The 26840-nt window shown below is 36.0% G+C and overlaps 1 protein-coding gene across 5 annotated transcripts in view; it reads right to left on the bottom strand.

Moving 5' to 3' along the window:
• BRIP1 (BRCA1 interacting protein C-terminal helicase 1) overlaps positions 1-26840 on the bottom strand; it is a 192358-nt gene that overhangs the window by 76292 nt on the left and 89226 nt on the right. For all 5 annotated transcript variants that reach the window (XR_003792003.1, XR_003792005.1, XR_003792004.1 and 2 more), the window contains one exon: positions 25463-25624. Coding sequence is in view for 2 of the 5 variants with exons in the window: in XM_029212473.1 (XP_029068306.1) it covers positions 25463-25624 (162 nt within the window). In the remaining 3 variants the exon portion in view is untranslated. The remainder of the gene's footprint in view (positions 1-25462; positions 25625-26840) is intronic.

Genomic DNA, 26840 nt, shown 5'->3' with positions numbered 1-26840 from the left:
TTCAGAAATAACTCATACATTTCCTCACCTACTTTGTTGAAATCTCTTGAAAAGAAGATACTAAGAACCCAATAGCTATTTATGCACGGAACAAATTCTTAACTCTTTAAAACATGAATTCTGAATTTCTGTTGATTGATCAACATAGTTGGTTCATCAATGTCTGAAGTAACCATCTGGTTAAAAAGTATGTATTTAACCAGTTTTGCTACTTTAGAGTCAAGAACTGTTGGCTTAATAAATGTTGGCTGAAATCCGAATCAATAAATTTATTCACACAAATTCATTTATATGTTTCATTTCTTACCTGAGTAGATTGATTGTAGTTTAAAAGTGTGTGTGGGGGTGGGGAAGCAACTCATTTTCTATCCCTTCGTTAAAAGGCTAATAATTAAAGTAAACCAAACAAGGTCAGTGCTCCTGCACTATTAGAATCTAAGGTAGAATCCAGGCGGAGAAAAGAAAATGAGTAATAAGCAACCACTACAATGTTTCCTAAAACCTACTACTTTCAGGTATTGCCAACCTGAATCTGTTGTAAACCTGTCGTTATAAAACTTGAAGGTGAAATGCTGTGGAAAAAACACCACTTCACAACCTAGTGGAGAAGACCTAAAAGAAAAATGCTTAAAATACAATGTGGTAAGCGCTATTATAGATGTATATGGTTAGGCAGAGGAAAGAGTGACTAACTTTGCCTGAGGGTTAAGGATGGTTTAATAGAGCAAACCTTTGAGCTGGATAGAGTATAAAATTTCTGGATAATAAAAGAGTCAGAGAGTGGATTTCAAGCAGACACAACACTATGAACACTATCGCTGCATAACAAATTACCCACAAATCTAGTGCCTTAAAACAAGACCCACTTTTTTAAATAATTTTTTAAATTTTGGTGAAATATACATAACATAAAATTTGCCATCTTAACCATTTTTAAGTGTATAGTTCAGTAGTGTTATGTATATTCACATTATTGTACAACCAACTTCCAAAACTCTATTCATCTTGCAAAACTGAAACCATATCCATTAAACAACTCCCTTCTTCCCCCAGCCGCTGGCAACTTCCCTTCTACATTTGGTCTCTATGAATTTGACTACTCTAGATCTCTCACACAAATGGAATCATACAGTGTTTATTTTTTTGTGATTGGCTAATTTCACTTAGCATAATGTCCTCCAGGTTCATCCATGCTGCAGCATAAAAACAACACCCATTTTATTATCTCAGTTTCTGTAGGTCAGAAGTCCAGGCATAGCAAAACAGACTGGATTCTCTGCTCAGGGTCTCACTGGGCTAAAATTAAGTTGTTGGCCAGGGCTACAGTTATCTGGGACTTGGGGTTCTTTTCCAAGGTCACTGGTTATTGGCAGAATTTATTTCCTACTGGCTGTAGGACAATTGCTCCCATTTTTCTGCTAGTCGTTGGCTGGGACTGCTCTCAGCTCATAGAGGCCACCTGCAATTCCTTGTTATGTGCCCCACCCTCCCACCAGTCAGTTCAACATGGATGCTGCTTTCTTCCCGACCAGCTAGATGTCATGCCTCTGACACTCTCTTCTGCAACCAGCTTCAGAAAACTCTCTGCTTTTAAAGGGTTCATATGATTATATAAGAGACAGCTAAATAATCTCCCTATTTTAAAGTCAACTAATTTCATTTGCAAAATCCCTTCACAGTACCTAGATTAGTATTTGACTGAATAAATGAGGGAAGGAGTGTGTACACCAGGGGCCAGGAATTGTGGGGGGCCATCTTAGAACTCTGCCTACCACATTTTTTTAGGTATGAAAATACACGGCAGCTGAAAGCACTCATAATAATACAATGTGCCTTAAAAAAGAGTATATATAGGATGGGGGAGTTCTAGGCATAAGGCTGAAAAATAACCAAGGCTTCCAGGAAGTGCAAAGGATTTTCTTTTAGAAAACTGGTAGAGGGGGAGCTTCCCTGGTGGCGCAGTGGTTAAGAATCTGCCTGTCAATGCAAGGGATATGGGTTTGAGCCCTGGCCTGGGAAGGTCCCACATGCCGCGGAGCAACTAAGCCCATGTGCCACAACTACTGAGTCTGAGCTCTAGAGCCCGCAAGCCACAACTACTGAGCCCACGTGCCACAACTACTGAAGCCTGTGCGCCTAGAGCCCGTGCTCCACAACAAGAGAAGCCACGACAATGAGAAGCCCACGCACGGAAACAAAGAGTAGCCCCCACTCACCGCAACTAGAGAAAGCCCACGCACAGCAACGAAGACCCAACACAGCCATAAATAAATAAGTTTATTAAAGAAAAGAAAACTGGGAATTATTAAAGGTTTTTAACCCTTGGTATACCATTAGGGTCCAATGGATCCATTTTTCATTTCTGAACATTTCTAACTATTTGTAAAGATATTTCATCACTTTTTTCTCTTAGCACACTTCCAAAAAAAAACCAAGAGAAAATGTACTTTAATAAAATAGGATAAAACCTACTGTATCTTGCAATTACCATATGGGTTAACTGAACTCTTCTATAATTCTAAGAAATTATGGGATCTTACTGGCATTACTTTTCCTACATCTTGAAACATTCAGCTGTTTCAATATCCTACAAATAATTCCATCATTACCCATTATTACTGATCAAATTATTCCTAATAATTCTAAAAAAACTAAAATAATAAGAGAAGAATGATGGAGTCACCTAGGATGATGCAATAATTATCTGCCATTCTTTCTTCTTACAGTATTGTTCAAAGTATTGCATCATCTTTCCAGAAAGTAGAAAAGAAAACTGAGGACACCATATTTGTAAGCTGTTTTTAGCTTTCACTGAAGTGTTGAGAACTGAAAATTTTTCATTTATGTCCACAATAGCAAAGAAAAGGAAATCAACAAAGGAAGATATATCATAATTATTAGATGAATAAGAAGACAAAAGAGTCAGAGCAACACTACAATTCTAGTGACAATGGTGAAATTGGATGGTGTAAGTGAAATCTCAGACTATGAATCTTCAGATAACAATATACTGCACAAAACTTCTCAAATTCAAGAATTGATATGTGATCAATACATATCTAAGGACAAGAAGAAACAATGGTATTCTCATCCAGTTAATTACTCAGCAGGAAGGACTTCATGACAATATTTTGTGACAGCAACATTGACTGTCTCTTCCCATCTCATTGTTGCTAAAAAGACACCTGACATTACTCTTTGATTTTTTTATATTAATACACCAAAATTTACTTGCTACAAAGAGATTTTATGTCTAACCTGTTTAGTTTCTAATAATGTTGGCTTTTGTTTTTTACTATTCTTTTTTTTCTTACTTCTATAAATTATTCCTATAATGACTTAAAATATAAAAAAGAAAAATGAGAAATGGTTATGACTTTTTACTGGTTTACTGAGGGTTAAAAAGGAGAGTAATATGATGATCAATATGGGGGAAAAACTGGTGAGGGAAAGACTGAAGGGAGAAAGATCAGTTAAGAATAATTTTATTTAGAGATGAGGACCAAACCAAAGCTAACAGTAGAAACAGTATTTAATAAATGAATGAGAAAACAAGCCACAGACTGGGAGAAAATACACATCTGGGCAAAAGACACATCTGATAAAGAACTATTATCCAAAATATACAAAGAACTCCTAAAATTCAACAATAAGAAAACAATCCAATTGAAAAATGGGCCAAAGATTTGAAGAGTCACCTCACCAAAGAAGTATACAGATGGCCAATAAGTATATTAAAAGATGTTCCACATTTTAGGTCAGCAGGGAATTGCAAATCAAAAAAAACAAGGTAGCACTACACACTTATTAGAACGACCAAAATCTAAAACACTGACAACACCAAATGCTGACAAGGATGTGGTGGGAATACAAAATAATACAGACACTGAAAGACAATTTCACAGTTTCCTATAAAACCAAACATACGCTTACCATATGATCCAGCAATTATGCTCCTTGATATTTACCCAAATGAACTGAAAACTTACATCCACATAAAAACCTACACACAGATGTTTACAGCAGCTTTATTCATAACTGCCAAAGCCTTCAGTAGGTAAATGGATAAACTGGTACATCCAGACAATGGAATAGTATTCCACACTAAAAAGAAATGAGCTATTCAAGCAATGAAAAGACAGGGAGGAAACTTAAATGCATACAGCTAAGTGAAAGAAGCTAATCTGAGAAGACTACTTATTATATGATTCCAACTATATCACATTCTGGAAAAGGCAAAACTATGAAGTCAGTAAAAAGACCAGTGTTTGCTAAGGGTTAGGGGGAGGGAGGAATGAACAGGAGGAGCACAGGACATTTTTAGGGCAGTGAAACTACTCTGTATGATACTATAATGGTGGAAACATGTCATTACACATTTATAAAAACTCATTCTATAAGTATTATAGAATATATAATACCAAGAGCAACCCGAAATTAAACTATGGACTTCAGGTGATAATGATGTGTCAATATAAGGTCATCGGTATAATAAATGTACCATTTTGGTGAGGAGTATCGATAATGTCCTAGGCTATGCATGTGTGAGACTAGTACAAAAATTCTCTGTACTGATCACTCAATTTTGCTGTGAACCTAAAACTGCTCTAAAAAAATAAACTCTATTTTTAAAAAAATTACATAATCAATAGACTTTTCTACATTAAGCTGCTATCTGTAGAATTTTTTCCTTGATGATATTTTTCCCTTTATGATCTGTTAGGTTACCATGATTTCCTAGTTATACCATCTTCAAGCTAGCATTATCTAAACCAGGTAACTGAGGCAAATGTTATTTCTAAAAACTCTTCAAAAATAGTACTTTGTACCAAGGTAAATACCAATGCACTGGTATGGGCTCTAACTATTCATTTACTATGTCCTATAGAAAATGCCATATTTTTTTCTGAAAGTTTTAAAACGTGGTAACCCTTGAGAATCTGGCACCTTAAAATTGAAGGCAAGAAATTGAGGGAATTCACATCTGTAATTTGCATTTGTTGTAGTATTTGAGAATATTCAATTCTATTATAAAAGACAAGAAACCAAATGGATATGTGAAACTTGTAAGATGTTTAAACTATAGATAGAAGTTGGAAACCTATAAGACATGTTAAACAGATAAAATAAGTACAGCACATATGTATGTACATAGATGGAAAGGGATGGTTAGATCAAGTTGACACTAAGTGTTCAAGATATGCTATATATACATGAAGCAATAAATAGTCAAGATATACCAAATATATCTGAGGCATATGAAACACTCAATTATTCATGAAATCTTAATTCTTAATTGTTGAAACCCATCCTGGCCCCATGTATCCCCTTCCCCAAGAAAGGCAAATAAAAGCCATAGTTGCTCGGTAGGCTAACTGGTAGGCTAGAGCTCTGGCCAAGTACACCTGTCCCTGCTTTTCTTTAATAAAGTAAGACTGTGTCATTAGCCTTGAGCACTTTCCATCTACTGGGCCAAGCTGCTCAAACTCATTTCTAGTCTTTGTAGCTACAGTATCAGCAAAAAATGCTGATGTGGCAGAGAATGAAAGACAAGACATATGAACACTGTGTAACCCAGGATTTAGGTAATGTGGTCCTACCACCCACTTGTATCCTCTCCTAAATGTGTTAACTTACCCTCAACTCTTTCCTTTTACTTCTAAGTACGTGTTTGAAATTTATTTAAATAAACTTTGTGATTCAAGCATCTTAATTTGTCTGTTAGCTTCTCTGTCTCATTACCTTTGGGACAGCCTGTCTGATGAGTGTATTTAGGGGTAACTATTGCATCAAGGTAATTTCCCAACTGGTGATACCCAAATCACCTAAATTCAAAAGCTGCCAATCTGAGAGTATCAGCCACAAGGAAAAATCCATTGGTCTCTTTTACAAAGATTAACAATAAATGGATATTAAAAGACTGTAACCAAGATGAATGCCTGGAGCCTCCAACTTTGTCTAGCCCACATCAAGTTCAAATAAATTGCTTTAATATGGAAATGTATAGTAAATTAATCATAAGTTAAATTTAACCAATTTGTCTGTTATTCCCCCAAAAGTGCTTTCTCTAACTATGCTTTTATTCAAGGAAAATACAATTTAGAACCAATGTTGGGGAGTGAGGGATGCACAAGCAGTTAGAATGAATACAGATTTATTACTTGATCCTTTGCCAAACTGTTACATGGCCATCCTTGACTCTAGTTTAATCTTAACTTCTCTTATTCTCCCTAGATTTTTCACTTAAAAATTATAACCAATAAATATATATTTTAAAATTTTTATTGGAGTATAGTTGTTTACAATGTTGTGTTAGTTTCGGGTGTACAGCAAAGTGAATCAGTTATACATATAACCAATACATTTTTATAATGCTTTTTTGGAGCCAGACGTATGCATGTATAGACGAAGGGTATACATGACTCCGTACATGCATATAAAACAAAACAAAGCAAAAAAATGGTTATTTAAATAGCTACTTTCCAATTACTCTATTTTTCAGAATATTTGATCACTTACTCATTAAAGCAGCTTTTCAACCTATTCCTTCAGTGTACCTCTTGTATCTATCTTCCTAACAATAACAGTTTAGCTCACAAGCAAAGCCAAATGTGCAAAGCAAATATAAATACTGAAATATACCAATATGCAGGTATTTGTACACATGTGCATATTGTTCTAAACAAAAAGTAATGGATAAAATTAATTTTATCAGATCAACTATATTTCATATATCAAACTCTAGAAATATTATTACGAAGACAGAACTGGACTAGAAAATCAAGAGTTCTAAGGCATGTACATTCACTAATTAAACATATGACCTTGGCCAAGTCATTTGAATTCTCTACCCAGAATGCAGTATGTGCCCAATAAATGTTTGTCAAATGAATACATTAATGAAGGAATAAACAAATGAGTGAATAAAAAAGAGCAGAAGTTCTTAAGAACTACTCCTCACTTCTCAGAGATGTAAAACCTCCTTATCACCATCCCAAAGGCTTCAACAACATCAAGATTCCTTTTATTTAACACAGTGGGAAAAATTCCTTAAAAAGGCTCAGTTGATCACTTAAAATAGGGCAAATCCATAATCTACCGAAACTTCAAGTGTCTAAACAAGAAAAAAGAAAAATGTTTTATGTGGAACAATTTGGTTTCTCCTTTAAATTAAATGCAGTATAGCTTAAAAATGAGAAATGTCAAACTAGTAGCATTGCAAATTTCTCAACTTACAAGCTTAATATTAAACAACATTTATAAAAATTGTAAATAGAGACTGAAACATTTTGCATTTTATTCCTTATCTGACAATCAGTGGTGAATGCAAAATGTCCCCTCAGAGAAAATAGTTTTTACTCAAAGATGTAAAAGAAAATCACAGTCTGCAATGTACAAATAAAAAGATCCAAGTTGCTACTTTGGCACCAGAGAGTCTCTTTTCAAAATGATTTAATGGAAACTTCTCTATCCATAAAAAGAGTTTAAAAACTCTTGTACCCATAAAAATGATCTCTCAGAGAGTTCTAAAGCAGTGGTGCCACTAGTTAAATGACAATAGAGTCAAAATCAAATTTTTCTTAGTGGAGGAATGGTATTCTTCATGAAACTATTACAATATTTAGTAACTTTAGAAGGTTCTGAAAGAAGGGTGTGTGTGTGTGTGTGTGTTTGTGTGTGTGGGAGGGGAATCTAGAACAACTTTCTCATTTTTATCCTTACACAAATGCTGCAGTTTATAATAAAAGGAAATTCATTTCATTTCTCTCAGTAAAAGAGTAAAGTTTTGAGTAAAACATGGATTGTAATTATCTAGACATACAGGAAAAAATTATTTACCACTGCAATGTGTGATTTGAAAACTTAAATTTGTATGTCCCAAATTTCCCCCGAAATAAATTCTAATGTAAGCTCTCATGTCTTCTGCATGTCCAATGTCTAACCCCTTCAAAATGCAAGAGATGACATTCAATGACTCTAGCCACTGTAACGTGTAAGAGTTGACAGTGATACAGACAAAGACTATTACAATGTGTTGGTTCTATCTTTTAAGTAAATTCTATCTATATTCTGAAACTCAGTTGAAAATATATTTTAAAAGATAAAATTAGGACTTCCACTTTCAGCTCCAATATGTAAAGAACTCAGAAGTCATCACACCCAACTTACACCAAGAAAAAAGCTGAACAAACTGAAAATCAATGACTTGGACACATCAGAGAACTGAGGTCATAAGGCAAACTGCTATCCTAAAATCTGAAGAGATAGTGAATACAGAGAATCACAGTCCAGAACTGCTACTGGGCGCAGAAGACACTAAAACCATAAATTGGTAGGAATGCTTAAATGATAATTTGGATTAATTGCCAGAGGCACAGTGTATACTAGTGTAATAGTGAGAAACTCCTATGGGCCACATCCCTAGGGGGCCCCCATATTTTGTAGATACTACCTCCAGGAACATCCCCCCCAAAGTTATCACAGTAAAGAGTTAAGAAAAACCCTCCTTTTTCTGGCAGGGAGAGGGGGAAAACAACCATTTTGAAATATACTCTAGGCATTCCCCATAACAAATGCCAATCTCCCAGTAAGGGAGAAGACTTTGCTACAGTCTTATCCAAAATTGGGGAAAAGGAAAATTATCCAAACTTCAGCTCCCTCTAGACTTCCTGACTCATCTAAGGAGATGAATAAAGAGCTGAGAAACACATGTGAAGGTTATAGCCCAAGGACACAGGCCCACTAAAGGACTGAGACTTAATCAAAGAATTAGAGGATGCTTTGCCTTTCCCAATACCTTATCATCAGATCAAAAGGGCTCCATGATAATGACAATGGATTACAACTGAGAGAGGTGCAAGGCAGACTCTACTTAAGAATGAGTGTTTAGAGACACTAGACAGTAAGTGAAATCTACAGGAAGAATTAGAGTACTGGTAAAAGTAACAACATACGTAAACAAAGAAAGGCAGTATAAATATATTTTTTATTTGTAACTTTTTGTCTCCTGTCTCATTTAAAAGACAAATGCAAAAAGCAATAATTATAAATCTGTTCTGATAGGCATACAATGTATAAATATGTAATTTTTATGACAACGATAGCACAAAGAAAGTGGGACATAATATAGCTATAGAAGATCTAAGTTTTAACATACTATTGAAATTTAGTATCAATTCAAACTACATTGTATAAATTGTTTATTGTAATTCCCAGGACAGCCATTAAGAAAATAACTCAAAAATATATAGTAAAAGAAATGCTAATGAAATTAAAAGAGCACACTAGAAAATTTTAAATGGCACCCTAGAAAATATATATCTAACAGAAAAGAAGGAAGTAATGGAGGAATAGAGGGAGAGAAAGATAACATACAGAAAACAAATAGCAAAGTGGCAGATGTAAAAATTACCTTATCAATAATTACGTTAAATTTAAATGGAGTAAACACTTTAAAAAGGCAGAGACTAGCAGAACAGACTTTTTTTTTTTTTGCGGTACACTGGTCTCTCACTGTTGTGGCCTCTCCCGCTGCGGAGCACAGGCTCCGGGTGCGCAGGCTCAGCGGCCATGGCTCACGTGCCCAGCCGCTCCGCGGCATGTGGGATCTTCCTGGACCGGGGCACGAACCCGTGTCCCCTGCATCGGCAGGCGGACTCTCAACCACTGCGCCACCACGGAAGCCCCAGAACAGACTTTTTAAAATGATCCAACTACATGCTATCTACAAAAGACAAACTTTAAATTCAAAGATACAAACAGATTGAAAGTAAAATATCATTCATCCATAAAAAGGAATAAAGTATTGATTCATCTTACAACACAGATAAACCATGAAAACATTATGCTAAGTGAAGAAGCCACACACAAAAGGCCACATATTGTATGATTCCATTTACATGAAACATCTGGAAAAGGAAAATCAATAGAAACAAAAAGTAGGATATTTAAGTATGCAATGTTTATTATAATAAAGCCAGCACTTTTAAAATTTTACTTAAAATTTTCACTTATTTAGAAAATGTACTTTTACTAGGAAGCTATGTTACAATTGTCATTTTTAAGATTTTTTTTTACTGTTACAAGACAAGGTGAACATACACTAAAAAAAAATGTATCTATGGTAAAATCAGTAGCAGTGCGCAAAAGTAACTTTTGAAAATGAGTATCAGAATTGATACTCAAAGGGTATCAGAGTATCAGAAAGTAAAAAGATGCTTTTAAACAAGATTAAGATAAAAACCATTAGTGTACAAGTCATCAATCTGTCTACATTAAGATGTAAAAAGTCCTGGGACCTGTTACCTTATCAAAGACAAAGTATACAACAAAGAGAAAAGGGCTAATGCCTATAAACTTCAGTTGATTTATCATCAGTTACTGATGTTTCTATGGAAGCTGTTTACTATGCCATTGGAATTAGATATGTTTTAAAATTGTGAGTTATACATCTGTAAAACAATAATAATACTTTATCGGGACTTCCCTAGTGGCACAGTGGTTAAGAATCCACCTGCCAATGCAGGGGACATGGGTTTGATCCCTGGTCCGGAAGGATCCCACATGTCACGGAGCAATTAAACCCGTGTGCCACAACTATTACTGCGCTCTGGAGCCTGTGAGCTACAACTATTGAGCCTGCATGCCACAACTACTGAAGCCCACATGCCTAGAGCCTGTGCTCTGCAACAAGAGAAGCCACTGCAACTAAAAATAAATAAAATAAATAAATTTTAAAAAGAACATTAAAAAAATACTTCATCAATTATTCTCATTATGTCATAATTATGGATTGGTATCTAATATTAGATGTTAATAGCATTCTAGTCTTAATGTTGTATATATAGACATATTATTCATTAATTAAAAATAGAATTTCATTATTTTGTTTACCATTTTAAAATCTTATAACATCTTTCCCTCCCTTTTTTTTTTTTTTTTTTGGGTTGATGATTTGCTTTAGCTGAACTCTTACCTGCCTATTGCACCTACATTATTAAACATTCTAGACTTCATGAAGGTGAAGTAGAAGCTTGTTGGGAATATAAACTATAACATAAGATTGATTAACTAAAAACTCATGGCATGTCAATTTGTATAAATAATTCAACATTCATTTTATAAGTGAATTTGAACTACATTCAAACACACAGATTTTCATATCAAAAAGTTAATTTTTCAGCTATTTATTTATAGTAGAATACCAGCTAACCTAATGAAAAGTAGAATGTATCTATTTATGTACTTCTGTTAAAGGCAAAGTGGTAAGGTCATTGTTTCATTGTTGGTTTAACTACCTAATTTTACTGAAGCATACAAAAACAATTTGTAGTATAGTCACACACCATATTCCTGTGTGGGAAAATCCTATATTATCCTTTCCAGATAAACATATTTTATTTATTTATTTAAAAAATTTTTGGGTGCATGGTGTAGCACGCGGGATCTTAGCTCCCCAACGAAGGATTGAACCTTTGCCCCCTACAGTGGAAGTGTGGAATCTGAACCACTGGACCGTCAGGGAAGTCCCTATCTTAATTAAATTTTAATCAGATTTGCAATGAGAATTTTTATTTCTTCTGTTTTATTTGAGTTGATGTTTTGCTGTTTAAAAAAGCAATTTTATTGAGGTATAATTTACACATAACAAAATACAACCATTTTAAGCAAACAGCTCAATGAGTTCTGACAAATGCATGTCCCCAAGAAACTCCTACCATAATCAAAATATGGAACATTTACGTTTCCCCCAAAAGTTCTTTTGTGCCCTGTTATGGGCTGAGTTGTTCTTCCCCAAAATTCATATGTTAAAGCCCTAACCCCCTGTACCTCAGAATGTGACTACATTTGGAGATAAGCTCTTTGAAGAGGTGATTTTAGTTATGTTTTAGCTTTTATGTTTAGGTATGTGATCACTTTTGAGTTAATTTTTATAAGGTTATAAAAGGTTATAAGGTATCAGTATTCATTTTATCTCAAATGGATATACAAGTGTTCTGTTTTCTTGAAAAGACTGCCACTTCTCCATTAAATTACCCTGACATCTTTGTCAAAAGTCAGTTGACCATACATATATACATGTGGATCTATTTCTGGACTCTGTTTTGTTCCACTGATATACACATGAACAACATGGGCTTGAACTGCTTCATACTTAAATATGCAGATTTTTTTTCCAGTAAATACATACTACAGTACTACACAATCAGTGGTTGGTTGAATCTGAGGATACAGGACCACAGACACGAAGGGCCAATTGTAAAGTGATAGCAAATTTCTGACTGCTCAGAAAGTTGGTGCCCCAACCCCTACATTGTTCAAGGGTCAACTGTATTGTCTATTCTTATACCCATACCCAACTGTCTTGAATTTTGTAGCTTTACAGTAAATCTTGAAACCAAGTATTTTACAACTTCTAGCTTTCTGTTTATTTATTTTTCTAAGTTAAAAAAATCAAAGTAATTGCATTTTTGTGTGCTTTATAGAATCGTATCAATTTCTAAAGAAAAAGGCTATTGAAATTTCTATTTTTATACTAAGATTGGCTTGAGTGTATAGATAAATTTCAGGAAAACAGACACCTTAGCAATACTGAGACTTCCAACTCATTAACGTGGTACGTCTCCACATTTACATAGATTTTTTATATAGGCTTTAATTTCTCTCAGCAATGTTTTATACTTTTTAGTGTTCAGGTCATACATGTCATGCACATAATTTCATGCTTTTTAAGTGTTTTTAAGTGGTATTGTTTTAAATTTTATTTTCCAATAGTTCATTACTAGTATAGACATACAATCTGTTTATGTATACTGACCTGCTCCAGACTGAGAGGTTGCTACATTTAGTTATTAATTCTAATAGCTTTTTGGTAGATTCGTTAGGATTTTCTAAGTACACAATCACAAAGTCTGACCAAAAACAATTTTACCTCCTTTCAAATCCTTATATCTTTTATTTCCTTTTCTTGCCTTACTGCACTGAATACAATGTTGAATGCAAGCAGTGAGAATGGGTATCTGTGCCTAGTTAGGCAAAAAAGCATTCACTCTTACAACATTAAGCAGGATGTTAGCTGTAAGTTTTTCATAGATTCCCCTTTATCAGGTTGTTCTTTGTTTACTAAAAGTTTACATCATAAATTGGCAATGAATTTGCAAAATGCTTTACCTGAAAAATTTAGATAAACATGTATTTTTTCTAATTTATCCTGTTCTGGTAAATTATAATGCTTGATTTTTAAAGACTGAACAATTATTGGCTTCCCAGAATGAATCCCACTTAGTCACTATGTATGATCCTTTTTATATTAATGGATTAAATTTACCAATTTTTTGTTAAAGACTTTTAGGACTGTGTTGGTCTACAATTTTGTTTTTTGTAATGTCCTTGTTTGGCTCTGATATCAGAGTTATGCTTGCCTGATGAGTTGGGAAGTGCTCCTTCTTCCTCTAGTTTTTGAGTTTGTGTATTTTTTTTTAGTATTTATTTATTTGGTTGCACTGGGTCTTAGTTGTAGCAGGTGGGCTCCTTAGTTGTGGCAGGTGGGCTCCTTAGCTGCAGCTTGTGTGGTCCTTAGTTGTGGCATGTGAACTCTTAGTTGCGGCATACATGTAGGATCTAGTTCCCTAACCAGGGATTGAACCTAGGCCCCCTGCATTGGGAGCGTGGAGTCTTATCCACTGCACCACCAGGGAAGTCCCCCAAATGTGTGTATTCTTGATAGAATTCAGCAATGAAGACATCTGAGCCTACACTTTTCCTTGTTGAAAAATTTGAATTACTACTTTAATTTTTTCAACAGATATTTTATTTGAATTACCTGGTTCTTGTTGAGTCAATTTTCATAATCTGTGTCTTTCAAGGAATTTGTCTATTTCATGTAAGGTGTTTAACTGCTTGGCGTAAAGTTTTTTTTTTTTTTTTAAACATCTTTATTGGAGTATAATTGCTTTACAATGGTGTGTTAGTTTCTGCTTTACAACAGTGAATCAGCCATACATATAAGTATATCCCCATTTCTCCTCCCTCCGGCATCTCCCTCCCAGCCTCCCTATCCCACCCCTCTAGATGGTCACAAAGCACTGAGCTGATCTCCCTGTGCTATGTGGTTGCTTCCCACTAGCTATTTTACATTTGACAGTGTTTTTATGTCCATGCCACTCTCTTACTTCATCCCTGGCATAAAGTTTTTGAAATTATTTCTCTATTATCTTTTTAACTCAACAGAATCTGTAACCATGTTCCCTCTTAATTCCTAATATTGGTAACATTTATTCTATTTATTTATTTATTTATTTATTCTTAATTGGTCTGGTTAAGTTTTTTTTTTTTTTTTTTGCAGTATGCAGGCCTCTCACTGTTGTGGCTTCTCCCATTGCGGAGCACAGACTCTGGACGTGCAGGCTCAGTGGCCATGGCTCACGGGCCCAGCCGCTCCGCGGCATGTGGGATCCTCCCGGACCGGGGCACGAACCCGTGTCCCCTGCATCGGCAGGCGGACTCTCAACCACTGCACCACCAGGGAAGCCCGGTCTGGTTAAGTTTTTCATTTTATACTTTAATAATGACTATAGCTCTTAGTTTCATTTATTTGTTTCTATTATTTATCAGTTTTCTATTTTATTGTTTTGTTCTTATTTCCTTCTCTCTTTGTGTTTATTTTCCTCTATTTTTATAGATAATGTGCAAACTTAGATTATAATTTTAAGATATTTCTCTCTTTTTTCTAATAAGCATTAAAAGCTATAAAAGCAAGCAAGAGAGAAACAACTCATCACATACAAGGATCCTCAATAAGATCATAAGCTCGCTTCTCATCAGAAACCTTGGAGGCCAGGAAGCAGTGGGATGACATATTTAAAGTGCTGAAGAAAAAACTATCAACTGAGAATTCTACATCTGACAAAACTGTCCTTCAAATATGAGAAAGAAATTATGACATATCCAGATAAACAAAAGCTGAGAGAGTTCATTACACTAGACTTTCCCTACAAGAAATGCTAAAGGGAGTCCTTCATTATGAAATGAAAGGATTCAAGACAGCAACTTAAGACCATATAATGGTATAATAAAGGTAAAGGTAAATATATGGGCAAATACAAAGCCACTATTATTGTAAGTTTGGTTTATGACTCTATTTTTAATTTTTACAGGATTTAAAAGGCAAATGCATAAAAATTATTATAATCCTGAGTTATCAGGAACACATGTATAAAGAAATAATTTGTAACATCAGTAACATAACGGGGGAGATGGAGCTGTCTACAAGTGGAGTATTTGTACACAAATGAAGTTAAGTTGGTATCAATTCAAATCAGACTGCTATAGGAACATGAAAAGATGCTCAGCATCACTAATTATTAGAGAAATGCAAATCAAAACTACAATGAGGGGCTTCCCTGATGGCGCAGTGGTTGAGAGTCCACCTGCCAATGCAGGGGACAAGGGTTCGTGCCCCGGTCTGGGAAGATCCCACATGCCGTGGAGCAGCTAGGCCCGTGAGCCATAGCCACTGAGCCTGCGCGTCCGGAGCCTGTGCTCCGCAACAGGAGAGGCCGCAACAGTGAGAGGCCCACATACCACAAAAAAAAAAAAAAACTACAATGAGGTACCACCTCACACCAGTCAGAATGGCCATTATTAAAAAAGCTACAAATAACAAATGCTGAAGAGGGTGTGGAGAAAAGGGAACCCTCCTACACTGTTGGTGGGAATGTAAGTTGGTGCAGCCACAATGGAAAACAGTACAGAGGTTCCTCAGAGAACTAAAACTAGAGTTGCCATTTGATCCAGCAATCCTGCTCCTGGGCATATATCCAGACAAAACTATAATTCAAAAAGATACCTGCACCCCTATGTGCATAGCAGAACTATGCTCAATAGCCAAGACACAGAAACAACCTAAATGTCCATTGACAGATGAATGGATAAAGATGTGGTACATATATACGATGGAATACTACTCGGCCATAAAAAAGAATGAAATAATGCCATTTGCAGCAACATGGATGGACCTAGAGATTATCATACTAAGTGAAGTAAATCAGAATGAGAAAGACAAATACCATAGGATATCACTTATATGTGAAATCTAAAATATGATACAAATGAACTTATCTACGAAACAGAAACAGACTCACAGACATAGAGAACAGACTTGTGGTTGCCAAGTGTGGTGGGGGGAGGGATGGATCAGGAGTTTGGGATGAACAGATGCAAACTATTATATACAGAATGGATAAACAAGGTCCTACTGCATAGCACTGTGATAAACCATAATGAAAAAGAATATGAAAAAATATACATACACACACACAACTGAATCACTTTGCTATACAGCAGAAATTAACACAACACTGTAAATCAACTATACTTCAATAACATAAATTTTTTAAAAATCAGACTGTTATAACTTTAGGACGTTATAGGCAATCCCCATGTTAGCCACAAAAAAAAAACCCTACGAAATATACATGAAAGAATATGAGAAAAGAATCAAAATGTGTGACTACAAAAAAATCAACCAAACAAAAAAGGTAATGATGGAGGAAATGTGAGGTACATAATAGTTGTAAAACATACAGAAAACAAATAATAAAATGGCTGAAGTCTTTTCTTACATTTATTACTTTAAAAATAAGTGAATTAAATTCTCCAATCAAAAAGCAGACATTGGGCTTCCCTGGTGGCGCAGTGGTTGAGAGTCCGCCTGCCGCTGCAGGGGACACGGGTTCGTGTCCCGGTCCGGGAAGATCCCACACGCCGCGGAGTGGCTGGGCCTGTGAGCCATGGCCGCTGAGCCTTCGCATTCAGAGCCTGTGCTCCTCAATGGGAGAGGCCACAACAGTAAGAGGGCCGCGTACCGCAAAAACAAAAAACAAAAAACAAAAAACAAAAAAAAGCAGACATTGGCAGAATGGATTAAAAATATATATGGTCCAACTATATGTTGACTACAAGAGATTCACTTTATTAACAGGTTCAAACTACTATATATAAAATAGATAAGCAACAAGGATTTACTGTTTAGCACTGGGAATTATACCCAACATCTTGTAATAACCCAAGTCACTGTGTTGTATACCTGAAACTAATGCAATACTGTAAATCAATTATAGTTCAATTTAAAAAAGAGACAGAGATTCACTTTAGATCTAAAGATGTGAAGGTCAAAAGTAAAAGGATGGAAAAAGGGATTCCATGCAAATGATTACCAAAAGAAAGGTAGGATGCCATTATTAATATGAGACAAATACACCAAAAATTGTTACAATGGACAAAGGATACTACATATTGATAAAATGGTCAATTCAGAAGAACATATAACAATTGTAAACAAAACCAAAACTAGAGTACCCAAGACATATGAAGCACACAATGACAGAGTTGAAGGGAGAAACTGATAATTCTACAATAACAGTTGGAGATTTCAATACCCCATTTCTAATAATGCATATAAACTGGACAGAGATAAATAAGGAAATAGAGAACTTGAACAACACTGTAAAGCAACTGGACCTAACAGACATATATAGAATGCCACCAAACAACAGGAGAATACACATTTTCCCCAAATGCACATGGAACATTTTCCAGGAGAGACCACATGCTAGTCCACAAATCAAGTCTTAATAAAAGACTGTAATCATACAAAATGCCTTTTCTGATCACAATGGAATAAAACAAGTAATAAATAACACAAAGAAAACTAGAAAATTCAAATGTAAGGAAATCAAGCACACTTTTTAAGCAACCAATAGGTCAAAGAAGAAATCACAAGAGAAATCAGAAAATACCTTGACAAATATGAAAATGAAAACAAAACATACCAAAATTTATAGGATGCAAAGAAAGAAGTGCTAAGAGGGGAATTTATATCTGTAATCGCACACTTGAAAAACATTTTAAATCAATAACCTAATATTACACCTTAAGAAACTAGAAAAAGAAGAGCAAACAACCTAAAACTAGCAGAAGGAAAGAAACTGGATAACCTAGACAAAATGGATGAATTCCTAGAAACATGATCTACAAAAACCAAATCATGGAGAAATAGACAATCTGAAGGATTTTAAAGCTAGTGAGAAGATTGAATTAGTAATTAAAAACTTTGTTGAAGCCTAACAGAAAATGAAATTGTTCATTTACTCAACTGGGCAATTCCTGGCTCACTTTTTGTGATTGTGATTGGAAACTATAAAAATATAAAAAGGTTTTCTTTCTTTTAAATTTTATTTTATTGAAATATAGTTGATTTACATTGTGGTGTTAATTTAAAACGTTTTCTTAATGTGCTGAGACCTTGTTTTTCTTTAATTCCAGGCTTAATAATTAGTTTTCCTTAACATAACTTTTGGTGTAGGTGTTTACACTCTGGAATAAATATTGCTTTGTATTAAGAATTTTGAATATGTATATGTCCATTTTTAGACATTCTTATTAAAAAAAAAACCTATATGAATAAATTTCTTCTGAAAGTAATTCCTTCAATTTATCTACAGGAGAACTAATTTACTGCATATTTGGCAAACAAACTATGCATCTTAGTCCCATTCCAGCTGCTACAACAAAGTGCCAGGAACTGGGTAGCTTATAAACAACAGAAATTTATCATTTATAGTTCTGGAAAGTACAAGATCAAGGCACCGGCATGGTCATGTTTGGTGAGGGCCCTCTTCCTGGTTCACAGTGGGCACCTTCTCACTGTGTCCTCACATGGTGGAAAGGACAAGGAATCTCTCTGGAGCCTCTTTTGTAAGTCATTAATCCCATTCATGAGGACTCTATCCTCATGACATAAGCATCTCCCAAAGGCCCCACTTCCTAATGTCATCATCTTTGGGGGTTAGGATTTTAACATATGAAATCTGGGGAGAAACATCAGACCATAGCAGTATGTAGACAGAAGAAGAGCCAAAAGTATCAATATTCCCATTCAAATATATTACTTATGCTAATGTCCTTACATATATAATAACTTCCTATGAAAAAAGAAAAGGGAATGCCACTTCTCTACATTGAAATTTAGCTTAGATTTTCATAAAGTATGATATTACTCTCAGGAATTATATGTGCTTTTAATGCTTTGAGTATTAGGAGGACTAAAATACAAGATATAACTCAATTTAACATAAGAAAATATTATTAAAACTCACAGCGACTCTAAAAACAAGAAAAAAATTTTTTTCTACTCAAATACATGAAGTAAAAAGACGGCCAACAGGAGGCGGAGTCAAGATGGCAGAGTAGGAGGATGCAGAGTTCACATCTCCTCATAACTAGGGCACCTACCAGGCACTGGTGGGGGACCTCAGAAACCTAAGGGGATGGGAGGAACCCCCCACGCAACCAGGTACGACATAGGGGGGAGGGAGGGGGGTGAAGTGCAGGCGAGACCAGACCGGTGCCCCTGAGGGGTGGCTGGGGCAGGGGAAGGGTTCCCACGCTAGGAAGGGCCCACTCACAGTGAGGAGATCAGCGGGGATGGTGAGAGACCTTTGAGAGATCAGAGGACTGGAAGGGAATGGGGCCAGCATTTCCCCCTACCCACTTGGACCCCAGGGAGCCTGCTGGGGTCCTGGGCCTGAACCTCCACCCTCTGAGGCCCCCTCCAGCTGTGCTGAGTCCAAGTCCCGCCACCAACCCCCAGGACCTTTTCTAGCCACACTGGTCCTGAGCCTAGGCCCCACCTCCCGCCTAAACTCCACTTCCCAACAGCCAAAGCATTTTCTGGCCACCCCTTTTATTTTTCCTGTTGCAGTTCTGTTTTGGCTAGTTATTGTTGTTTCATTTATATCTTAATTTTTTCTAGTACATTTTTAACTTTTCCAATTTTATTTTATTTTTTATTCTTTCTTATTGTTCAGCTCCTTTTTTTTTTTTTTTCTGTGCTGTGCAACTTGCAGAATCTTGGTTCCAGGCCGGGAGTCAGGCCTGAGCTCCTGTGATGGGAGCTTCAAGTCCAAACAGCTGGACTAACAGGGAACCTCAGACCCCAGGGAATATTAATCAGAGTGAGGTCTCCCAGAGGTCCTCATCTCGGCTCCAAGACCCAGCTCTACCGAACTAACTGCAAACTCCAGGGCTGGATGACTCAGACCAACCAGTAAGACAGGAAGACAGCCCCACCCATCAAGAAAAATGAGATGACAAAAAAATATGTTAACAGATGAAGGAGCAAGATAAAAACCTACAAGACCAAATAAATTAAGAGGAAATAGGCAACCTACCTGAAAAAGAATTCAGAGTAATGATAGTAAAAATGATCCAGTATCTTGGAAATAGAATGGAGGCATGGATCGAGAAAATACAAGAAATGTTTAACAAGGTCCGAGAGGAACTAAAGAACAAACAATGATGATGAACAACACAATAACTGAAATGAAAAATACCCTAGAAGGAATCAATAGCAGAATAACCGAGGCTGAAGAACGAATAAGTGAGCTGGAAGACGGAACGGTGGAAATAACTGCCGAGGAGCAGAAAAAAGAAAAAAGAATGAAAAGAAATGAGGATGGTCTCAGAGACCTCTAGGACAACATTAAACACACCAACATTCGAATCCTAGGGGTCCCAGAAGAAGAGGAGAAAGACAAAGGGTCCAAGAAAATATTTGAAGAGATTATGGTCAAAAACTTCCCTAACATGGGAAAGAAAATAGCCACCCAAGTCCAGGAAGCACAGAGAGTCCCATACAGGATAAACCCAAGTAGAAACACACCAAGAAACATAATAATCAAACTAACAAAAATTAAATTCAAAGAAAAAATATTAAAAGCAGTAAGGAAAAAGCAACAAATAACATACAAGGGAATCCCCATAAGGTTATCAGCTGATTTTTCAGCAGAAACTCTGCAGGCCAGAAGGGAGTAGTAGGACATATTTAAAGTGATGAAAGGGAAACGCCTACAACCAAGATTACTCTACCCAGCAAGGATCTCATTCAGATTCAATGGAGAAATCAAAACCTTCACAAACAAACAAAAGCTGAGAGAATTCAGCACCCCCAAACCAGCTTTACAGCAAATGCTAAAGGGACTTCTCTAGGTGGGAAACACAAGAGAAGGAAAAGACCCACAAAAAGAAACCCAAAACAATTAAGAAAATGGTAATAGGAACATACATATCGATAATTACCTTGAATGTAAATGGATTAAATGTCCAACCAAAAGACACAAACTGGCTGAATGGATACAGAAACAAGACTCATATATATGCTGTCTTACAAGAGACCCACTTCAGACCTAGGGATACATACCGACTGAATGTGACGGGATGGAAAAAGATATTCCATGCAACTGTAAATTAAAAGAAAGCTGCAGTAGCAATACTTATATTAGATAAAATAGACTTTAAAATAAAGACTTACAAAAGATAAGGAAGGGCACTACATAATGATTAAGGGATCAAACCAAGAAGAAGGTATAACAATTATAAATATTTATGCACCCAACATAGGAGCACCTCAATACATAAGGCAAATGCTAACAGCCATAAAAGGGGAAATTGACAGTAACACAGTAATAGTAGGGGACTTTAACACCCCACTTACACCAATGGACAGATCATCCAGACAGAAAATAAATAAGGAAACACAAGCTTTAAATGACACAACAGACCAGATAGACTTAATTGATATTGATAGGACATTCGACCTGAAAGTGGCAGAATACACTTTCTTCTCAAGAGCACACGGAACATTCTCTAGGATAGATCACATGTTGGGTCACAGATCAAGCCTTGGAAAATTTAAGAAAACTGAAATTGTATCAAGCATCTTTTCTGACCACGATGCTATGAGATTAGAAATCAACCACAGGAAAAAAAACCCCATAAATACATGGAAACTAAACAGTGCACTGCTAAATAACCAAGAGATCACTGAAGAAATCAAAGAGGAATTACATAAAACTAAAAGTCGGCTCTTTGAGAAATTAAACAAAATTGATAAACCTTTAGCAAGACTCATCAAGAGAAAAGGGAGAGGACTCAAATCAATACAATCAGAAATGAAAAAGGAGAAATTACAACTGACACTGCAGAAATACAAAGGATTATAAGAGACTATTACAAGCAACTATATGACAATAAAATGGACAACCTGGAAGAAATGGACAAATTCTTGGAAAGTTACAACTTTCCAAGACTGCACCAGGAAGAATTAGAAAATATAAACAGACAAATCACAAGTAATGAAATTGAAAATGTAATTAAAAATCTTCCAACAAACAAAAGTCCAGGACCAGATGGCTTCACAGGTGAATTCTATCAAACATTTAGAGAAGACCTAACACCTATCCTTCTCAAACTCTTCTAAAAAATTTCAGCGGGAGGAATACTCTCAAACTCGTTCTACGAGGCCACCATCACCCTGATACCAAAAGCAGACAAAAATATCACAAAAAAAGAAAATTACAGACCAATATCACTGATGAACATAGACGCAAAAATCCTCAACAAAATACTAGCAAACTGAATCCAACAACACATTAAAAGGATCATATACCATGATCAAGTGGGATTTATCCCAGGGATGTAAGGATTTTCAATATATGCAAATCAATCAACGTGATACACCACAGTAACAAATTAAAGAATAAAAACCATATGATCATCTCAATAGATGCAGAAAAAGCTTTTGAGAAAATTCAACACCCATTTATGATAAAAACTCTCCAGAAAGTGGGCTAAGAGGGAACCTACCTCAACATAATAAAGGCCATATACAACAAACTCAGTAAACATCATTCTCAATGGTGAAAAATTGAAAGCATTTCCTCTAACATCAGCAACAAGACAAAGATGTCTACTCTCACCACTATTATTCAACATAGTTTTGGAAGTCCTAGCCATGGCAATCAGAGAAGAAAAGGAAATAAAAGGAATCCAGATTGGAAAAGAAGTAAAACTGTCACTGTTTGCAGATGATATGATACTATACATAGAAAACCCTAAAGATACCACCAGAAAACTACTAGAGCTAATCAATGAATTTAGTAAAGTTGAGGGATACCAAGTTAATGCACAGAAATCTTTTGTATTCCTATAGACTAACAACGAAAGATCAGAAAGAGAAATTAAGGAAACAATCCTATTTACGATTGCAACAAAAAGAATAAAATACCTAGGAATAAACCTACCTAAGGAGGCAAAAGACCTGTACTCAGAAAACTATAAAACACTGATGAAAGAAATCAAAGATGACACAAACAGATGGAGAAGTATACCATGTTCTTGGTTTGGAAGAATCAATACTGTGCAGATGACTATACGACCCAAAGCATTTTTTATAGAATTAGAACAAAAAATTTTACAATTTGTATGGAAACACAAAAGATCCTGAATAGCCAAAGCAATCATGAGAGAGAAAAACGGAGATGGAGGAATTAGGCTTCCTGTCTTCAGACTATACTACAAAGCTACAGTAATCAATACAGTACGGTATTGGCACAGAAACAGAAATATAGATCAATGGTACAGGATAGAAAGCTCAGAGATAAAAGCAAGCACCTACGGTAACCTAATCTATGACAAAGGAGGCAAGGACATACAATGCAGAAAAGACAGCCTCTTCAATAAGTGGTGCTGGGAAAACAGGACAGCTACAGGTAAAAGAATGAAATTAGAACACTGCCTAGCACCATACACAAAAATAAACTCAAAATGGATTAAAGACCTAAATGTAAGACCGGTCACTACAAAACTCTTAGGGGAAAACGTAGGAAGAACACTCTATGACATAAATCATAGCAAGATCTTTTTAAATCCACCTCCCAGAGTAATGAAAATAAAAACAAAAGTAAGCAAATGGGACCTAATTAAACTTCAAAGCTTTTGCACAGCAAAGGAAACCACAAACAAGACGGAAAGACAACCCTCAGAATGGGAGAAAATATTTGCAAACGAAGCAACGGACAAAGGATTAATCTCCAAAATATACAAATAGCTCATGCAGCTCAATATCAAAAAACAAACAACCCAATCAAAAAATGGAAGGACGACGGGCTTCCCTGGTGGCGCAGTGGTTGAGAGTCTGCCTGCCGATGCAGGGGACACGGGTTCGTGCCCCAGTCCGGGAAGATCCCACTTGCCGCGGAGCGGCTGGGCCCGTGAGCCATGGCCGCTGAGCCTGCGCGTCCGGAGCCTGTGCTCCGCAACGGGAGAGGCCACACAGTGAGAGGCCCGCGTACCGCAACCAACAACAACCCAATCAAAAACTGGGCAGAAGACCTAAACAGACATTTCTACAAAGAAGACATACAGATGGCCAAGAGGCACATGAAAAGATGCTCAACATCACTAATTAGTAGAGAAATGCAATTCAAAACTACAGTGAGGTATCACCTCACACAGGTCAGAATGGCCATCATCAAAAAATCTACAAAAAAAAAAAAAATCTACAAACAGTAAATGCTGGAGACGGTGTGGAGAAAAGGGAACCCTCTTGCACTGTTGGTGGGAATGTAACTGATACAGCCACTATGGAGAACAGTATGAAGGTTCCTTTAAAAACTAAAAATAGAAGTACCATATGACCCAGCATATACTCTGAGAAAACCATAATTCAAAAAGTCACATGTACCCCAATGTTCACTGCAGCACTATTTACAATAGCCAGGACATGGAAACAACTTAAATTTCCATTGAAAAATGAATGGATAAAGAAGATGTGGTACATATATATAATGGAATATTACTCAGCCATAAAAGGGAACGAAACTGGGTCATTTGTAGAGATGTGTATGGACCTAGAGTTTGTCATACAGAGTGAAGTAAGTCAGAAAGAGAAAAACAAATATCATATATTAATGCATGTATGTGGAATCTAGGAAAATGGTACAGATGAACCTAGTTCGAGGGCAGGAATAGAGACGTAGACGTAGAGAATGGACATGTGGACACAGGGAGGGAAAGCGAGGGTGGGATGAATTGGGAGACTAGGTTTGACATAAATACACTACCAGGTGTAAAATATTGGGTTGGGCCAACCTAATAGATAGCTAGTGAGAACCTCCGGTATAGCACAGGGAGCTCAACTCCATGCTCTGTGATGACCTAGATGGGTGGGATGGGGGGAAGTGGGTGGGAGGGAGGTCAAAGAGGGAGGGGATATATGTATACATATAGCTGATTCTCTTCATTGTACAGCAGAAACTAACACAACATTGTAAAGCAATTATACTCCAAAAAAAAAAGATGGGCAACAAAGAAAGTCTTATTCAGATTACTGAAACATTCAAATAGTGTAATTTATCAAAGTGAAAATAATGCTTTTTCCTTTAACCATGAAAATATCAACCTGCCTCTAAGAATAAAAAACTGTGGTAGAACAATCAGGCAGCATCTTAGTAAACAAGTAAAATAATATATGAAGTTTAGGAAACTGTAATTCCCCTGTTGCTTGTGGTGGTTATGCCACATGATCTTTTAAAGGCAAAAGAAAAAATAAATATTCCTTTACCTTATAAGATGGCAGGAAACACAAAATTCCTTGGCTCACAGTCTGGCACACAGATAACACAAGCGCTCCCACTTCATCCTGGAACTCAAATGTTTCCGTATGCTGGAAGGTAGCACAGAGACTGCGACCCTTGGGGCCTGACCCAATGGTGCCAACCCAAACCTAGAATATAAATATGTCAGTATTAGAGTTATGCTTAAATGAGGCAGGCAAATTAGCATTTAATTTGGGAGCCTTAATTACATGTATGTCAAAAAAAGATCAAGCAATGAGTTTAGAGAAAATTTACTTTTAAATTGTTGGGGGTTTTTCCTATTACCTTTAATTAATTATATATAGATTTAATTTATGAAAGTTTTACTTTAGGTAGACCACTGAATTCTCTTAGGATGAAAGAAAAACAGGTTATATTTATGTATTTCCTCAACAGCTTTACAAAATTAAGCAGGTAACAACATTTTGTTAGATGATAGGAACAAATGAAATGAATAAATCAGAAATGAATCCAAAATAAGAGATGAGGGCTGGTACGATCTGCTATAGTTAAGTCTCTAAGATTCAATTATGACAGGAACTACTGTTTCACAAATTCCCTGATGCTCAAAGATCTATAGTCAGAAAATCAGACCCACCAAATTTTACAGTTATGTGCAATTCCTCTACATTCACATAGGTCTAGCCTTAGTATAGTTAATTTGACTAAGAGAAAGTACAAATTTTATTAGTATTCTAAAGACAATATAAACACTTCAGATTGTTGAAAAATGTAACAGTCTTATATTTGGAAATGATATACAAGATTGAGGTACATTTTGCAAGATGACATCTGATGGATACCAGTTTAATCAACTTTAAACCAAATGATCAACTAGTAATAAGACAAACTGATAGTATGTGTTTCTTGATATGATACAATGGGAAGCAACAATATCACTTATATAGTATTCTTACCAAACACTTTAACTTGAATCTTATCATGAGAAAACAATCAGAAAATTCCAGATTATAAAATATTCCTAAGGACAACTGGTGACTTGAATTCTTTAAAAATGTCATGAAAGACAGAAAAAAAGGGCAAGGAAACTATTTTAAGTACTAAAGAGGCATGAACTGGTACAGCCACTATGGAAAATTGTATGGAGGTTCCTCAAAAAACTAAAAATAGAACTACCATATGATCCAGCAATTCCAATTCTGGGAGTATATCTGAAGAAAACAAAAACACTAATACATGTACCCCAATATTCATAGTAGTGTTATTTCCAATAGTTAAAGATATGGAAGCAACCTAAATGTCCATCACAGATGAACAGATAAAGAAGATGTGGTATACACACACACACACACACACACACACACACACACACACACACACACA

The sequence above is a fragment of the Monodon monoceros genome, unplaced genomic scaffold (assembly GCF_005190385.1).
Source record: "Monodon monoceros isolate NGI ecotype Baffin Bay Population unplaced genomic scaffold, NGI_Narwhal_1 Super_Scaffold_9, whole genome shotgun sequence".
NCBI lineage: Eukaryota > Metazoa > Chordata > Mammalia > Artiodactyla > Monodontidae > Monodon > Monodon monoceros.
This window is presented reverse-complemented; position numbering and strand designations above follow the sequence as displayed.